The sequence below is a fragment of the Sceloporus occidentalis genome, unplaced genomic scaffold (genome assembly GCF_023333645.1).
Source record: "Sceloporus occidentalis isolate IW3139 unplaced genomic scaffold, rSceOcc1.0.p SCAF_3, whole genome shotgun sequence".
Classification (NCBI taxonomy): Eukaryota; Metazoa; Chordata; class Lepidosauria; order Squamata; family Phrynosomatidae; genus Sceloporus; species Sceloporus occidentalis.
In genome coordinates this window covers 16,779,784-16,798,147 of record NW_028316983.1, presented here as the reverse complement: position 1 = coordinate 16,798,147, position 18,364 = coordinate 16,779,784, and the positions used below count along the sequence as shown (strand labels likewise).

The 18,364-nt window shown below is 42.9% G+C and overlaps 1 protein-coding gene across 1 annotated transcript; it reads left to right on the top strand.

The window, feature by feature from the left end:
- The first annotated feature begins 2,277 nt into the window (after positions 1–2,277).
- On the top strand, positions 2,278–18,289 carry LOC149315597 (cathepsin Z-like). The gene is made up of 6 exons (XM_089513325.1): positions 2,278–2,417; positions 6,332–6,495; positions 11,154–11,333; positions 12,339–12,489; positions 14,089–14,251; positions 16,158–18,289. The coding sequence occupies exons 1-6, from the start codon at positions 2,278–2,280 to the stop codon at positions 16,269–16,271; spliced, it is 912 nt and encodes a 303-aa protein (XP_089369451.1). The 3' UTR covers positions 16,272–18,289.
- The last annotated feature ends 75 nt before the right edge of the window (positions 18,290–18,364 follow it).

The following is an 18,364-nucleotide window of genomic DNA, read 5'->3' as shown; positions in this document are numbered from 1 at the left end:
GAGAGAGGGCCAAATGGCCAGCAAGAGGCTCTGCTCCCAGGCAACGCCTCCTCCTCCTCCTTCTGGCCTCATGGCCCCCAAGAGGCCATTCTGCCTCTCTCTCAGCAGGGAGGCTTCTGGAGAGGCGGCTCTTGCGACCCCCAAAGGGGTCCTGACCCACAGGTTGGGAACCACTGGTCTAGACTGATGAGGATGTTTTAAAATTTGTACATAATCCTGTGCCTGATGTACCTAATAAAGATATGTTGTTTTGGACTAACATGAATGGTTTTGATTTCTCTGTTGTGATGTAATGATATTTCATCTCCTTGATTAATAATAATAAGAAGTTTTATTTGTATTTCCCGTCTCTCCCTGAGGATCGTGGCAGGATCACAACAAAAACCAACAGTGCAAAATACAAAGTACAAAACTCTATGGTCAACTTTAATTAAAAGTTTCACAGAAAGACCTAGAGATTCCTAGAGGGAATACTCTACTAGGCATTTGTAGCTCCTCTGGTGCAGTTTTATGGTCAGTGTCTGTTGGACATTGACCACAGAGTTGCACTGGAGGACCTAGAGATTCCTAGAGCAGTGTCCTCTCAGGTAATAACATGGTGTTTTTGTTATTTGCATTTTCCCATATTCATGGAGGTCTTGTGCCCCTAACCCTAGTGAATATGGAGGGACAAGTGTATATAGAATTAAGCATGGCAACCCAGTATACTCTTGTCTATCACTCTGAGGTGAACAGACAGGCCAAATAAAGTGGTTTCCACCTGCTTTGAAAGCGGGGCGTTTAGATGACACAAGCCTCCAAAATGGGTGGAAACTGGATTGAAGCTGTACTCAGGGACTAAAAACCGGAGCAAAAAAAGAAATCAGGTTATTCTGACTTAGCATGGAAAATGCGGAAATTCAAACTGCATATAAACGCCTGATGCAAAGGGGTTCTGAAGGAGCAATCCATCCTCACCCTAACCCTAAAGCTGCAGATAAACACACCGGTGCAGGTGCATGTTAAAAAAAGGACAGAGCTGGCACACACAAGCGGTTGGGGTGGCAATGCACAAAAAGTGAAAGTGTGACACCTCCAATGGATATAAGTACAACATACACAAATCAGACAGTCCTGGAGAATACTTGCCAATAGAGAACATAGAGGCTGGCTTGCTAAAACATTCAACACCAAAAAAGGAATCCACAAAGGATTCTCTATGTGCAAGTATTCTCCTATGATTCTCTATAGGTAAGTATTCCCCAATGTTTTCCTATGAGCAACTATTCTCCACTGATTCTCTATGGAGAAGTATTCCCCACTGATTTCCCATGGGCAAGTATTCTCCTATTATTTCCTATGGGCCAGTCTGTTTTCACAATGGGCAAGTATTCTCCAAGGGAGGGAGGAGAGGGTCCAGGGTCAAGGGAGGGGTCAGCCAGCCTCTGCAGCCCCAGGGCCTTTCCTTGCAGGCGGCCATGGGGCTGGAGGGATTGCCCAGAGCAGCTGAAAGAAACCTGGGATGAAATCATAGGTTTATCACAGGGCTGGCCATGTTGGCCCTTTAGCAAAATCAAACACAAATCTTCCAAACAATGGATTTTAAGGAAGATAAACTCACCAGAAAAATACATGAAAAAACATGGGCCAAAATGCAGAATATAGATGTTGCCATCTCAAGTCAAAGGCTCAAGTCACGGCTGGCATCCATGGGGCTTTTTGTGGAGTTTTTTGGGGGTTCTAGAAGAGTTTATTCCTGACCTTTCTGGACCCTCACCTCCAGAGTCCAAGGCTCAAACCACGATGCCATGATGGTCCAGAGTACCCTACAGAAAAAGATCCAGTTCTGAAGTGCTAAGGAATCCTGGGAAGTAGAGTTTGTTGTGGCACCTGAGAGAGAAGGCTCGATGTCTGCCAAATGCCAGGGCAGTTAAAGCGGTCTCTCTCAAAGTGGATGATTGCTCCGGGTCCCCAAGACTCCCTGCAGAAACCCTGCCGTCTGAGGCCGCTTGGACTGCCCTGGCTTCCAAGGCTGGCCTTCAGAGGGGGTTCCTCTCCGGTTTTGCAACTCTCTGGACGAAGCTGAAAGAGCCCCTCAGTCCCTTGGGGAGGAAAAGCAGAGGAGGCTGGAAGAAAGTGTGCTCTGCCTCCTCCTCCTCCGCCCTCCTCCTCCTCCTCCTCCCCTGCGGCTCCCCTTCAAAAGCAGCAGGCGCCCCAGGCTCAGGGGCTGCTCAGCTGCTGACTCCGGAGCTCCTGCGCTGCTCCTTCCTTGGCCCTTGGCATTCCCTCCCTCCTTCCATGGCCAGGCTCCCTGCCCTCCTCCTCCTCCTGCTGCTGCTGCTGCTGCTGCTGGGGCTCTCCTTGGCAGACGGAGCCTTCTTCCGGGGAGCCAGGCGCAGCTGCTACAAGCCCCGCCCGGGGAAACCCCCTTCCCTCCGGTAAGAAACAGCCCTGCTCTGAATGGAGGACATCTTGGCATTCCTCCTGGACAGAAGGTGGAAAGGGAGGAGGCGTCCTGGGAAAGGGAGACCTGGGTTCGAATCCTCTGCTTTGGCCATAGAAACTCACAGAGTGACCTTGGGCAAGTCACACTCTCTCAGCCTTGGAGGGGAAAGCCATGGCAAACCTTCTCTGAACAAACCTTCCCAAGAAAACCCCAAGATAGACTCGCCTTAGGGTCACCATTAGGCGCACGCACCATCATCACAACAACAGCCCCGAGGGTCAGGGCAGGAGTTGCAAGGGGCATACATGCCAAGGAGTACTAGCCCAAGGGGCCCAGTTCTCTCCTTCCTCTCTCTGCCTCCACAACTTTTGGGGTACATCTGCACTGTAGAAATAATGCACTTGAGTTGCCCTGGCTCCCTCCTACTGAATCCTGGGATTGGTAGTTTTGTGTAAGTGCCAGCACTCTGGCTTCTTGTTGTTTGATTTGTGGCATATGACAACCCTCTCCTAGGGTTTTCTTGCAAGATTGACTGAGAAGAGATTAGTCATTGCCTTCCTCTTAGGCCAAGGGTATGTGACTCATGTCAGGTCCCCCGGTTGGCTTCCGTGGCAGAACAGGGATTTGAACCCAGGTCCCTGAGAGTCCTAGCCCAACACTCAACGCAGGACTCTGCCAGCTCACATCGTTTTTATTTATACGTTGTTGTTTTTTTTTAAAGGAACTTTTTATTTAGAGATTTAGGTCCAAAACACACTGCAGAAATAATCCAGGTTGATGCCACTTGAACTGTCAAGGCTATGGCATCCTGGGAACGGTAGTTTTCTGCGGCACCAGAGCTCTCTGATAGGGAAGGCTCAATGTCTCACAAAACTACATTTCCCAGAATTCTCTAGCACTGGGCCAGAACAGTTGAAGCAGTCTCAAACTGGATTATTTCTGCAGTGTGTTTTGGACCTTAGTCAAGTTAGTCTGGAATATTGCTATGTTAAGGTGTCTTGGAGCACAGTTGAGATTGTGCGAAAGAAGCTGTAGCATAAGCTTTCATAGACGCAGATGCTACAACTTCTCTCACACAGTTTGAAAGACGCTACAAGATCCCATTGCACACTTCAGTTTACATCTTTGCAATGTTATGAGCTGCCTTGAACCTGGGTTTTTGGAGAACAGCAGGACATTTCAAAAACCAACAACAACATTTCCCCACTTTTTATGGGAAGGGTGCTAGAGGGCATGGGATCTTCAGTGTGTGTTTGGGGGGATCCCAAGTTCTGTCTCAAGCATCCCATAAGGCTGAGAAAGGATCTTTGCCTGAAGCCTAGAAGAGCCTGTGTGGATCATGTGGGAAACTCAGGTTCAATCATGTCAGCTCAGCAAATGACACTTTTTAAAAAACACACAAAGTTAATCTAGGTTTTTCAAGCTGTGGTTATTAGTACATATAGGTACCTATGTACCTATGTACATATATTACTTATATAGGTACCTACTGTATATACGCTTGTATAAATCTAGAAATTTAGGTTAAGAAATTGACCCAAAAAACCTGAGTCGACTTATCCACAGGTCAATGTAGATACTGTATTTTAACATTCATATGGTGAAAGGCCAGAGTTTAATCTGCCCTGGAAGCACTGCCCCCTTCTACTCTCTCATCCATACAGTCTTTAGTATGAGCACAAACAGTTATGCCTGCTGGAATTTTGTAAGTTCTTTGGCATTGTTTTCCTTTTCTTCATCCTTTACATCCTTCATTACATGCCCCTCCACTTATCCACAGGTCATATCAAAATCCATAATTTTGGCCCCAAAACATGTCCTCGACTGATATATGAGCTCAACTTATAGTCAAGTATATACGGTATATGTGCCTATAGTATCCCAGGGTTTTCTTGCAAGATTTACTGAGAAGAGATTTGTCATTGTTTTCCTCTTAGGCCGAGAGTATGTGAATCATGCAAGGTCACCCAGTTGGCTTTCATGGCTGAACAGGGATTTGAACCCAGGTCTCTGAGAATACATAAAGATACAGTGTACATATTGCACACTGATGTCTGCAAATTTCAACCTCATTAAGCACTGGGATACCACTCTGGAGATCAGGTTTGAATCCCTGCTCAGCCATGGAAACCACACTCTCTCAGCCTCGGAGACAGGCAAAGGCAGGTCCCCCTCTGAACAAATCTGACCAAGGAAACTTGTGATAACATAGGGTCACCCTGGGTTGGAAACAATAGGAAGGCACACAACAATAATCTCCTCTTGTCTATTTGCAACTGCTGACAAGGTCCAAATATTTGTCTTTCTAACTTATCTAAGCATTTTTCTAGACACTTCTGCAAGAGACGGGTCAAATTCCTACTTTAGGCTGTGATCACATGAGGTTTCTGAAGAAAGAGCAGATGTTTGCTGGAGAAAAATGTTATGGTTGCAAGAGCAGTCATGTGAGGAGAGGTCAGACTATGCCAGATAAGAGCAGGGGAGGGGGACTGATAGCTGCCCACATGTCTTGCCACAGCTTCCACTTTCCTTTACCATTGGCCATGTGGGCTGAGGATTTGGGGAGCTGGAATCCAAAACATCTAGGAGACTAAAGGGTTTCCACCTCTGGATTAGAATACCAGCTCAGGATGGCATCCCTCCAAATTATTTATTACTATTTATTTATTTATTTATTTCCCCAAAAGCAAAATACAGAGAGAAACACAGTGAGTTGCAACACTGCAACACGATGAAACAGATTATCATTTTAAAACAATAACCAAATAAAAGGCAGTTTCAACCACTTCAGTAAAAAAGGGAAATGAAATATGGTTACGTAGGTATGAGGGTTAAAATCCCCATCCTCAGTAGCCAGAAGTTTGCCAAAGTTTGAGGAAGACAGATAGACCCCTGCCCCCCAAAACCCCTTGCTGTGGAAGGACAGTTGTCAGTTGGGCATCCTAGGCTTCCAATGAAGGAATTCCAGAGACTGGGAGCAGCCACTGAGAAGGCCCTCTCTTTGGAGTTTATCACATGAGGCAAATTGCTTAAACCCCGTGCAGAAACGGGATTTAAAAGTCTGAAATAAACCCACAAAAGTGGGTTGTTTTTCAGGCGTATTTGTGTAAAGGAGAAATAACGCAACATTAACCTGAACAGAAAAAGAGTTTATCACACAGAGGCAGAAACTAGATTTAAAGTGAAAACAACCCACTTTTGTGGGTTGTTTTTCACATGACATTCGGGGTTAACCTGAACAGAAAGTAGAAAAAACCTACAAATACAAGCCAGAATCCACTCCTTTTTACTTTCAGAAGTTCCCAAGAGTAAAAAGGAGCAGGTTTGGGTGACCTTCTGTTCAGGTTAATGTCACCTTTTTTCTCTTTCACGCAAATGTCATCTGAAAAACAACTCGTATTTGTGGGTTTTTTCTACTTTTTGTTCAGGTTAACTCCGAATGTCATGTGAAAAACTACCTGCAAAAGTGGATTGTTTTCACTTTAAATCTAGTTTCTGCCTCCAAGTGATAAACTCTTTTGAATGTGCCACTTAAAAGTATTGGGACAAAAGGTGTCTCCTCTGAAGATCTTAAAATCTGAGCAGAGGTGTGCTGTCACATAACATCCCTCTGTGGAGGGCATCAGGTTTGGGAAAGGATAGATTAGTATGTCTGACTGGAACTGTGGGGATGGAGAGCTTATTCAAACTTTAATTCACTCATGAGTTTCCCAGGGTGAACTTGTCCCTTTCCTTCAGCATAACCTACTTTATGAGAGTAAAGTGGGAAGGAGAGAACTACACACACTGCCTTGTGCTCCTCAAGATTTCATATAAATGAAATAAACAACATTGAGAAATAGTAGCCTACCCCTTCCTAAATATGGAATCAAGATTTAATCTGTTCACTCTCTTTTTGCCAAACAGAACGTACCCTCGCCCTCACGAATATTTGGACATCTCTGCATTGCCCAAGGCCTGGGACTGGAGAAACGTAAATGGTGTCAATTTTGTAAGCACTACTCGGAACCAGCACATCCCTCAGTACTGTGGGTCCTGTTGGGCCCATGGAAGCACCAGTGCCTTAGCAGGTATGACCAAGTGGGCTAGACCAGTTTTGGCCATGTGCAGGATTACAGAATACACACAGCATCCAGGAGAACACTTGGGTTTTCTTTCCTTGCTCTTTACCTTTGTAAAAAGTCACAAATTCCCTTTTGTAATGAGCCAGCTTTCATTTGTTGTGTTTTGCCATGTTTGACAAGAAGGACACTGGCTGAGATTCAGATACTTAGTTACAGAATTACCTTTATGTCTGGCTAAGTAGTATCTCCAAGCATGTCCACCCACCCGCTGGCTTACCCCGCAGAAGCCCCTGTGAGCAACAACAGGGTCTTTTCTCCTTTTGATCAGGACACAGCAGACTGATGATTGCACCTTTCTCCTATGAGTGAACTCTGATGCAACAGGATCCCAGTTTCAATTCCCACCCAGTTGCATTTCCTCCTTGCACTGAACTGGCAAGGGTTGGAAATGTCAGCCTGTCATCATCATCATCATCATCATCATGGATTTATTTATAGCCCCCAATCACAAGAAATCAGGGTGGGTTACAACAATAAAGATAATACAAAGCAAATTAACAATAACAATAAAATAACGAAGCAATTCACAGTAGCAATAAGTAGCAAAAAATACATGGCAATTCACAGCAGAAATAAAATTAACAAAGCAAATTACATAGCAATAAATGAACAAAGCAAGTAAAATAAAAAATAATCCCCATTCTCAATCTCCCATCCCAATCCTAAAAACAATATAAATGATACAGAATCTTAAAACATTACAATCTAGGACCATAGGGGGGAAAACAGCTGGGCCCCTGTGCCTCCGGAGTCTCTCTGCTGGTTCTGGTGTTTCTGGGAGAGGCCCAGTCTTGTCCTCACTGATAGGAAAATGGATGTGTGGAGATAGTTGTGCGGGTAGCCATAACCACCTGCTTTATAATCTGCAGCCCGTTTATATTATGTATACGACTGAAATTGGCCATTCATAACCATAGTTTGCAAATGATAATTTTGTAGTCTACAACTCAGTGGACAAGCTGCCTGTGGGATTCTGGGAACTGTAATCTAAAAAATTAAAATGGCAGATTAGAATTAGAAGATTTCAAAAATTAAGATTTAACAATCTGCTCATAACTCGTGCTTTGGTTTAGTATTTTGAGAACAAAGTGACATAGCTGAAACAGGAGTGAGAGAGCAGCTGGGATTTGAAGAAAGGAGAAGGAAGTGATAAAGTAATCCTAAAGCAGAAGTAAGCAGATGTTGGGCTTTTTGTGACATGTACTGCTTTCTTTACTAGCTTTCTGAGGTTTACTGCTCAGTAGCAGGTGCAAAGTAATGTGTGTGGGGTAGTAATAGTTACCATTTATCTTTTCAATTACCGTTTTCACCCCACAAGTCATCCTCAGTGGCTGCAATTCTGCATCCCTTCAGCACAGCAAAAATTTCTACTCATGGAGATACACTATGCTAGCATTTTTCAAACCCATAGAGCAGTGGTTCCCAACCTTTCCTTTGCCGACACCCCTAGGAAACGATTGATTAATGTCTGCACCACCTAAAAAACTAATACCGCATTTGAAGATGAAGAAATCTAATTTCTAATTTTTAAACCACAAATTGAAATGCAAACAATATTGCTGGTGAAGAAACTGAACTTAGAAAAATAAGCCTTTAACTCAGTGCATTAAATGTCAATCTAAATTGAGCAATTGGAAAAACGTTAACTATTTTAAATTGTAAAATTCTCTCCTTTTGATTAAATAAATAATTGGACTACTATTTATGCAACACAGCTACCTACTACCACTTCTAAAGGGATACAGGGAGCTAACTGAGTGTTGAGTTGTGACTCATCACTCAAGGACACAAACCACTCTTTTTTGCATCCTGTGAAATTCCGTCTGTCACCCCGGGAGTCACGGAACACCAGGTTAAGAAAGCTTGCCATAGAGAATACCATCATTACATGAAAATCTTGAAATTCTACAGTAACGCCACCATCCCTGAGAACATTAAAAGCAGTTACTGATTGGGAATGAGGAAGTGACCTAATCAAGACTTGAGGCACAGTTGGTTTACCGCCCTGTCACACTGGTAGAGGGACAAGGCTTTGGATGTAGCTTGGTCCTGAACCCCTTTGGGCCAGATGGGCTGGGTTGACATGCTGTGTTTGGCACAAAGAGTGCTGGTTCCTCATTTGTTTTCACTGTTGCATTTCCCCCCCAGAGCGGTTGAATTCAAATACATAGTCATGTTAGTCTTGGGAATCAGAGTGCAGAAGGATCTTGTAATCTCTTTGAGGCTCACTGAAACAAAAAAGCTGGTAGCATGAGCTTTCATGAGTTTGCTTCCTCAGATGCAATGGGTTTGTCGCTGGCCATTCCCTTCCACCCCATACATCTCAGGAGGTAAAGTCTATGAAAGCTCCTGCTACCAGCCTCTTTCTTTCAGTTAGTCTTAAAGGTGATATAAAATCCATTTGTATATTTTTCCCCAGTTACATGCCTTGTTCTCTAAGGATGTCTCCAAAACATGAACTCTTGGCCAAACTACTTGTAACTCAAATAACAGCACACACTTTGCCTGCTTAATCCTTCCTTTACTTCTCCTTCAGCTGTTTTCTCTTCTTAACAGTTTAGATTTTAAGGTCCTTGGGGCAGGTATCAAACTTTTACTTTGTAAAGCACCATGTATGCTGACAGTGTTACTCAGTGATAATCAGTTACATATTATGGAGGAGTCCTATGGCTGGATGCTCTGATGCTTTTCATTTTCATTTAAAAGCAAAGGTGGGTTAGAGAAGGCTCTTGAGTTGGATCAGACCAGCAACACTGGGAAAGGAGCGTGTTTTACTCTTTTACAACTCACCTCCTCCTTATCACAACATTTTCCTTCCTCCCTGAAAAGTGACGCTCCCCTTGCTGGGAAAATGTAATAGCAATGGGGAGGGGGAAATCACTTTTTGGAACTACAACTTCCATAATTCCCTAGCCATCATGGCCAATGCCAGTGTTGGCTAGGAGATTCTGAGAGCCAAGTAGAGGCAGGATGTCCCTCTGTTGGGAGTGCTGTGATTGTGCATTCCTGCATGGCAGGGGATCGGACTGAATGGCCTTTGTGGTATCTTCCGACTCCTTGATTCACTGAGAGGCTGAAGCCCAAAAATGTAAATAATTTGAAATGCTGGCAATAATAGGTATCTCTTTCCCCTTAGTCTGATCCAGTTCAGGTCCCCCACCCTAAGGGTGGGGGGGATGTGTGTAAATAACTATGAAATCATTAGAAGATTCAGTTGCAGATTTCCCACATTTTTGTTGTTATTATTTGCTATCAAGTTGACTTAGACTTATGATGAACCTATGAATGAGTGACCTCCAAGATCCCCAGTCATCAGCTGACCTGCTCAGGCCTTGCAAACTCAGGGCCCTGGATTCCTTGATTAAATCAATCCAACTGTAATGCGCTCTCCCTCCTTTCCTACTGTCTAACATTCTGCTGAGCAATATCATCTTTTCCAATGAGTCATGACATTTCCTGATAAGTCCAAAGTATGGCATCCTCAATGTGGAGTCGAAGGCTTTCATGGCCGGCATCCATAGTTTATTGTGGGTTTTTTGGGCTTTGTTCTAGAAGAATTTCTTCCTGACGTTTCGCCAGCATCTGTGGCTGGCATCTTCAGAGAATGCTTGCCTGGAATGGAGTTGGGTATATATATACTGTGAGAACCTGGGAATTCGGGAGTAATTTGCATGTACTTGTTCTGTTGCTAATGGCAGGCCTCAGGTTGAGAGGGTCTGCAAAAGAGGAGGATGAGTGTCTGCTTGATTAGTGCTTATTGTCTGCTGGGAGATTTCTCATTTGCATTGGTTGAGTCTTCATCTTGCTATCTTTCAGGACTGGTCGCCAAATCTTGTTTGCTGGTGGCGGTAAACCACTGGTGGCGCAGTGGTTAAATGCCTGTACTGCAGCCATTCACTCAAAACCACAAGGTTGTGAGTTCAAGACCAGCAAAAGGGCCCAAGCTCGACTCAGGCTTGCATCCTTCCGAGGTCGCTAAAATGAGTACCCAGACTGTTGGGGGCAAATTAGCTTACTTGCTAATTAGCTTACTTGCTGTTCACCGCTATGATCTTTGGAATAGCGGTATATAAATAAAACAAATTATTATTATTATTATTATGGGTTTCCTCTTTCCTGTTGAAATTGTACAGCTGTTTGTGGATTTCAATGGCTTCCCTGTGCATCATCCTGACTTGGTAGTTGTTGGAATGCTCCAGAATTTCAGTGTTTTCATACAGTATTTTATGCCCAGGATGGTTTGTAATGTGTTCTGCCACTGCTGATTTTTCTGGCTGGCCCAGTCTGCAGTGTCTCTCATGTTCCTTGATTCTAGTTTGCATTGCATTGCTCCTTTTAGCAGTCCATGATATCTGCAGAACTCTCCTCCATCATCACATTTCAAATGTGTTGATTTTCTTCCTGTCAGAAGTCTTTCACATCCATACATAGAAATCAGAAATACTGTAGTTGTGAAGATTCTGACTTTGATGTTTAATGATATGCCTTTGCATTTGGGACTTGAAACTCCCATATTATAATATTATATTATAAAGTATATATGTCCCATGTTATGTGTGCTTTATAGAATGTTGAAGAGGTCATTTCATTTCTTTTTGTCTCAGATCGCATCAACATCAAGAAGAAAGGTGCCTGGCCCTCAGCTTACCTCTCTGTTCAGCATGTCATTGACTGTGCCAATGCGGGAGGTTGTAATGGAGGAGACGACAGTCCTGTCTGGGAGTATGCTCATAACCATGGCATCCCCGATGAGACCTGCAACAATTACCAAGCAAAAGACCAACGTATGTGAGCAAAAAAGCAGAAGCTACTTTCCTATACAAAGTTGGTTTTAAAGAAAAGAAAGAAATTCAGATGGCTTCATTAGTTTAATAGTAGTTTTTGCAAATAAATTCCACTGGCCATGTTCATTGGGATGATCTCTTCTGGTCTAATAAGATTAACAAGAAATGAACAGGAATAATAATTATCCAATATATAAACAATTCCAGATATGTGAAGCTATTTCAGCATTTTGTTACTTACTCAGGATGATGGGGTTTGCAGTCAATGACTATCGGTGCTTCCAGTAGTCCAGTTTGTGGAAGGTGTCACTGTATACTTTCCCGAATGACAAGCAATTCCTCTTGCTGTTTTTACGGAGCCTTGCAAATACATTTTTGTCACTATCGTCTGCCTTCCAGTCATACCTGACTTCTGGTGGTGCTAAGGCGAACCTATCATGGGGTTCTCTTGGCAAGATTTCTTCAGAGGTTTGCCCTTGCCTTCCCCTGAGGCTGAGAGAGTGTGACTTGCCCAAGGTGATGCAGTGGGTTTCCATGGCCAAGCATGGTTTCAAATCATGGTTTTCCAGAGTCCTAGGACGTTGCACTGGGATCAGAGAACTGCCACTCTTGCCACTGTGGGAGAATGACAGGGACTTATTGATGGTGGCCCACATGTGTGGAAATCTGTCCTGGGGGAGTCAGGCAGGCTCCATCTTTTCTCATTTTTAGATGGCATTTCATAATGGTTCTATGCTGGAAATTGTTTTATAACTGAGTTTTTTGTGTTTTTGTTTGTTTTCTTGGTTTTGTAAAAATCAGCTGTGTTTTTAATGATATTTTGCATGTTATTTTTGTTTTGCTTCTGTCATGTAAGACAGTTTGGAACACTTTATTTCATAAAATGGGGTAGAAAGAAAACAAATGAATATGACATTATAGCAGCTTCTGTATGGTAAACTTTTCTATTTTTTGTTGCAAGAAGGATGGTAGATTGATACCCTTTTCTGTTTGTTTATTTTGCAGCATGTCAGAAGTTCAATGAATGTGGAACGTGTGTTACTTTTGGACAGTGTCACCTAATAAAGAACTACACTCTCTGGAAAGTTGCAGATTATGGATCTCTCTTTGGGCGTGAGAAAATGATGGCAGAAATCTATGAGAATGGTCCTATCAGGTAAAGCAACATGCAAGTTACATAATAAATGATCATGGTCTGTTTCTTTTCACCTTTCTCTAAGAAAATATGTTCTGCTTTTTGGACCATACCTGCTAGGTTTGCTCTTAAAATTTAGTGACACAATTTTTTAAGTCAACTACAAAACTTATTTCAAGTTTCCACATAGCATCTGCAATGATAATTTTGTTCTTCACAGAAACGCATTCAGTTTGTAAGTTTCATAGGACAAATTCATAGGGACAACAGTCTTGGTACAGGACTTTGGCTAAAACTTCTGAATGAGGTTCTTTAGGCAGATCCAACAGCAATCCTCATAATGGATTCTTGTTTGATAACTAAATTATTCTTGGATTAGCAGCAATTTTTAATGTGTTTATTTGAAGCATTTTGATGGCTGCTAACACAGAAAAAGGTTACCAAGACTCACCTTGTTGGATTTCTACCAGGAGGACTTTTGAACAGCCAAATATGATTGCTTTCCTTACAACCACCTCTGTTCTCTTTAAAAATCTTTAAGATACACTGCTTTCATATTTAGCGATGCCCTAACTTGTTCCAGAAAGCAATTGGGGATTACTAGTCAATTTTTATTTAATTTCTCTAGAATGCAATTTTGTTCTCACTTTCCAGGAAATAAGTTCCGCTGAACCCACTAGGACATACTTCTCCATAGATCAGGCCTGCACAACATAAGGCCCAGGGCAACATGGGACCCACCGAAGGATTTTGGGCAGCCCACATAAATGTGGAATGACTTCAACAAGGCTCTGCTGCCACTCAGCCTCCTCCTGAGGAAAGGGCCATGGAGAGGAGGAGGAGGAAGGGTGAATGTTGGTGCTGCAAAGCTCCTCTGCTGCCTGGCTTTCTCCTGAGAAGAAGGCTGCATGGTGGAGAAGGAGGAGAATGGGCAAACATTTGCCCTGCAGGGCTCCTCCACTGCTCAGCTTTCTTCTGAGAAGAGGGCCAGGAGGAGGAGGATGAACAAATGCTCGCCCCTCAAGGCTACTCCTGAGGAGAAGGCCAGATAGCAGAAGTGGAAGGCAGGCAAATACTTGCACTGCAAGTCTCCTCTGATGCTTGGCTTTCTCCCAAGAAAAAAAAGGGGGGTAGAGGAGGAAGAAAATGAGAGGCAAATGCTTGACCTGCAAAGCTCCTCTGCCACCTGGCTTTTTCCGGAGGAAGAGGAGGAGGACAGGCAAATGCTTTCCCCTCAAGGAAGAGGAGTGCAGTATTAATGTTAATTCATTCTAAATAATATTATTAATATTATTAATTAATTATATTTAATTAAAATCTGTCTGTGACTCAATGAAGTTTAGCCTTTTTTTATTTTGTTTCCTTCTTACTGCCAAGTTGTGCAGGTCTGGCATAGACACATACAGGATCATACTGATGAATCTATGGAAGCACCAACTGATTTCATGAAAATATCCATCCCAATTTTTTCTCTTACTGACCATGGGTTTGCATAATATGTAAGAAAACTGGCATATGTTATTTTGAGAAATGATTTGGAAACTGTTGAACTCAGAGCAGATAACGAAAGGGGTATGATTTTGGTTAACATTTAAATCAATATAATATCATTTAAAACAGTTGTGCGATCATGGCCACTGAAAAGCTGGATGACTACACTGGAGGAATTTATACAGAATACCAGCCTGCTTATATGTTAAACCACATAGTCTCTGTTGCTGGTTGGGGAGTTGAAAATGGAATAGAATACTGGATTGTACGGAACTCTTGGGGCGAGCCCTGGGTAAGCAACAGAAAGAGAACACAAACAAAATCCTTCTCCTTACCTCTCTCTCTCTCTCTCTCTCTCTCCCCCCCCCCCTCTCTCCCCCCCACCCATAAATACATGTGACAGATGGGCAATGTATGCATTGTAAACTCTGGATGCTGTTTCGAACACATAGGACTGTTAGTGACATACCACAAGTATAAGTCCACATTACATCTGCATATGTCTTTATTTGGTCATTGTGGAGGTTGGTATTCCCTTCCTCCTTCCACAGCAACCAAAGATTTCCAGACTGCTGCACTTCCACCATGGCTATTCTGTGGCTGGTGGAGGGCAGAGGGGATTGGAAAAGCTACTAGCTATGTACCTGTTGCTAGATGCAAAATGGTTATGTCATCTGCTAAGACTTCCGGAAGATCCTGGCAGACCTCAGTGAATAATGTAATCACTCTGTGTCTGACCATGAGGACATAGCCAGATTCTTCTCTAGTAATGCATGAGGAACTAATATGGTACTTTGTGCCATACAGGATTCCAGCCTCTGTGTGTGTGTGAAAATGGGGTGGAGGGTATAAAATGCAAAGGACCAAGGGATATGGTGGAAGTGTTGCTCAGCCAGGAGAGAGAGTTCTGCCTGTGAGATGGGAGTTGTGCCCTGGAAGCCCCCTTGATAGTGCCCACAGTAGGGTTTCCAGGTGTTGGCAATCTGTTGACAGTATTCTGCCATTTATATAGTGCCAGAGGGGATGTTCCTGTTGGTGAGGGGAAAGCCAACTACCAGCACAGTCTGGGGACAAGTCTACCCAGATGCAGCCAAAACAACATCATAGCAGAGTTCAAAAACAAAAACACCCAGCTATTGGTACTGGCAATGCACTGACCACTTTTCACACTTAAAAGAAACATAGACATAGTTCATTCATCCAAAGTTCTGGAGGCTTTATCTTTAGCTGCAATGTCCACAATATAATACAATATAATACAACATTCGACTCTTCAAACAAACCCAAGTTAACCAGATGGGACCAGTCTCTTGGTCCACTTATACAGGAGGTTGGCTCTGAGCCATTAGTCTATGCCACATAGCATGACACAACTTTCCTGTAACTTTGCCTCATGCCATGTGCTCCTGACACAGAAGACTGTGGTTGCCCCATGGAATATATGTCACCTGTCAATCAAAATAATTATCGACCGTTTCATGCACAATTGTTCCCACAGTTCCAGAGGCAGGCTGAGGCAGACTTGAAAGCCCCTTCTTCTCCCAGCTTGGCCATGGGTTCCATTCATGTAACAAAGCAGAAGTACTTTCCTGTACAAGCTGCTCTTGGGTCCAAGCCTGTGTAGAATTTGAAGACGTAGCTATGTTAGTCTGGATTGTTATGCAAAGGGATATTGTAGCATCTTTGAGAATAATTAAGAGAAAGAACTTTGTAGCATAACCTTTGTAGACGGTCGTCTTCATCAGATGCATCTGATGCATCTACAAAAGCTTATGCAACTGTCATTTTTCTCTCTGTCTCAAAGGTGGCACAATATCCATTTGAATAACCTGTCAACAGGAATCTTTTTACTTGAGCCCAGTTGTGAGATGACAATACTGAACCACCTGCTGTGTGATACTTTGTCTTTCCATCCAACAGTTTGACCTCTAGCATCCTTTTACTCACTTGGCGACACATTTTGCAGGACAACTGCCCGTGCCAATCTGTCACTATATGAAGGGCCCATGTGCTATATTGAGATGCAGTCGCCCCAACAAAGTGTATACACAATTTAGGCATAGAAATATTATTTAGAAAAGAACTTGAAAAATGTCTAGCCACAGACATGATGGTCGGGGGATGAACCTTCTGTAAGTGTTCTCTGACATACAAAAGCTGCTATGCCTATATAACTAATGCACCTTAATATTTTGCAGGGTGAGAAAGGCTGGCTTAGGATTGTGACAAGTGCATACAAAGGAGGCAAAGGAGCAGACTACAATCTTGGTATTGAATCACGGTGTACTTATGGAGACCCAGTTCTTCCATGAGTCAGCCCGGCCTTCTGTTTGCGATCACCATTTTGGAATTCAAGGACTGTTCCAGCCAGTTACCTCTTCTTTTCAAAGGGATGCCGTGATTTACTACAATTTAAACTAATGAAGGACTCATTGAGACTTTCCTGTGCTAATACCTTTTTTGTGTTTCTATGTGTGATTTTTCTAAAAAAACAACCAAATGAATTTTTGTACTGATTGCACCATGAGAGAGAACGAGGGCAAGGAAGCAGCTTTGTGAACTGCAGTGATAAATAATTCCAGTACGTAGGGGGTTGTGAACTTTTGTGATAAACATTTCCTGTACGTAGGGGGTTTGAGGGAGAGACTTATCCATGGGGAAAAACATGCAGTGTGTATTTATAATTCCTTTTGTTTTATTTGGGTCTGAGCCGTGTTTCAGGTTGAGCTCAACCTTAAGATGCCTACAACTCTTAAGGTGGAACAAGAGCATCCCTGCTTTTGTAATACTTTCTTCCCTGCATGCTTGCCCTTTCTTTTTCAATGTTTTACTGTTATCCCCTTCAAGCCTCTTCTTACTGAGACATTGTGGATGATGGGGGAGGCAAAGGACAGAGGCAATGCAGGGAAGAAGAAAAAAGTGGAGAGATCTTCGGATTTTCTTGCAAAATAGATGAAATCCAAATCTGTTCCCTGCCTTTTATGGTTGCAATGGCTGCTCAGGGCCAGATTGAATGTTACTTTTTATGTATCATTAAATCCATCTTGAGCTTCTCTTTCTATACTATATTGAGAGAAAGCAGCTCCATACACCCCTAGCTTCCCCTAAAATCTGGATTTATACAGTTTTCACTGCTAAAATTTCCTTCTGAAAAGTTGCTGAAAGTTAGTGGCAACATGTAGGAGCCTTGTGGGAGATGAGATGGCCTCCCAGTGGGGAAAAGGCCATAGCAGGATGGAACAGGCTAAGCTGGCCTCCAACTCCAAAGTCCTGATCTGCAGCAGGACCCAACATATGCTTTGGTTTTTTGTTTTTTTAAAAAAGTAAGTTGACAGCATCCTGAACATGGGATGCAAATATACTTCTAAAAAATCCAATTTTGTTTGGTCAGTTAGAAGCAAGACTAAACATGGAGGGGAGCAACTTCAGTGCAGTCCAGACTAGTGGCAAGATCCAATAGTTACAAGAAAGGTTTGCCATTGCCATCACATTAATTGTCTTCTCACTTCAAGGGCCAGATACAGCTCTTAATTAAATCAGCTTGGTCCAGGGCTGCACCAAGGCACATATCCGACTCCTGCAGTCTTTTGCCTGCTTGCCCTCCACACATATCTGAACCTATCTGGTTCCTGAAGTGATAGCAGCTTGCCGAACCCTAAATTTGCTGCTTCCAACTATTCTTAAATGTTGTAGAAGTCCAGTATTCCTTTATAAGATTAAATCTGGAAATTGCTTTCACATAGTGGTCCTTTTTCTGTTCCTCATTTGTGGAATGAGTCAAGGAAGGGAAAAGTTATTTCTCTGACCCATCGGTGCATGTGTTTGATAGGATTATGGCTGAAAAGCATGTGTAATTTTGGCACCCTCCCAGCCTTCCTACGTTCATAAACTAAACCACTTTTTTCCTGCCAGAGGCAAGGGTTGTCAGACATCTGGAAAGCCAAAAAACATGGTGAGTGTACACCTTTTTATTGCTGGTCAGTTTGTTAGGTCATAAATTGTGTTGCAGTGACAGATCTGGATCCCTGCTGGATTTTATTTTGGTACTCTGGTGTAACACAGTATTTGCCTCACATTACATGCCTTTACATGTGTAGTTTGTGACTTTTATTGCATCTTGCCCCTGATTCTTCAATCTTTTCCCAACATAGTGCCTTTTCATTACTCATCACTGACCATGCTGACAAGGGTTGATGGGAGTTGTAGTCCAAAATATCTTGTGGGCACAATACTTAAGGACTGCTGGTCTAGACTGATGAAGATGTTTTAAAATTTGTTCATGATCCTGTGCCTGATGTACCTAATAAAGATATTTTCTTTTGGACTAACATGAATGGTTTTGATTTCTGTGTTGTGATGTAATGATATTTCATCTCTTTAATTAATTAATATCCCATCCTTTCCC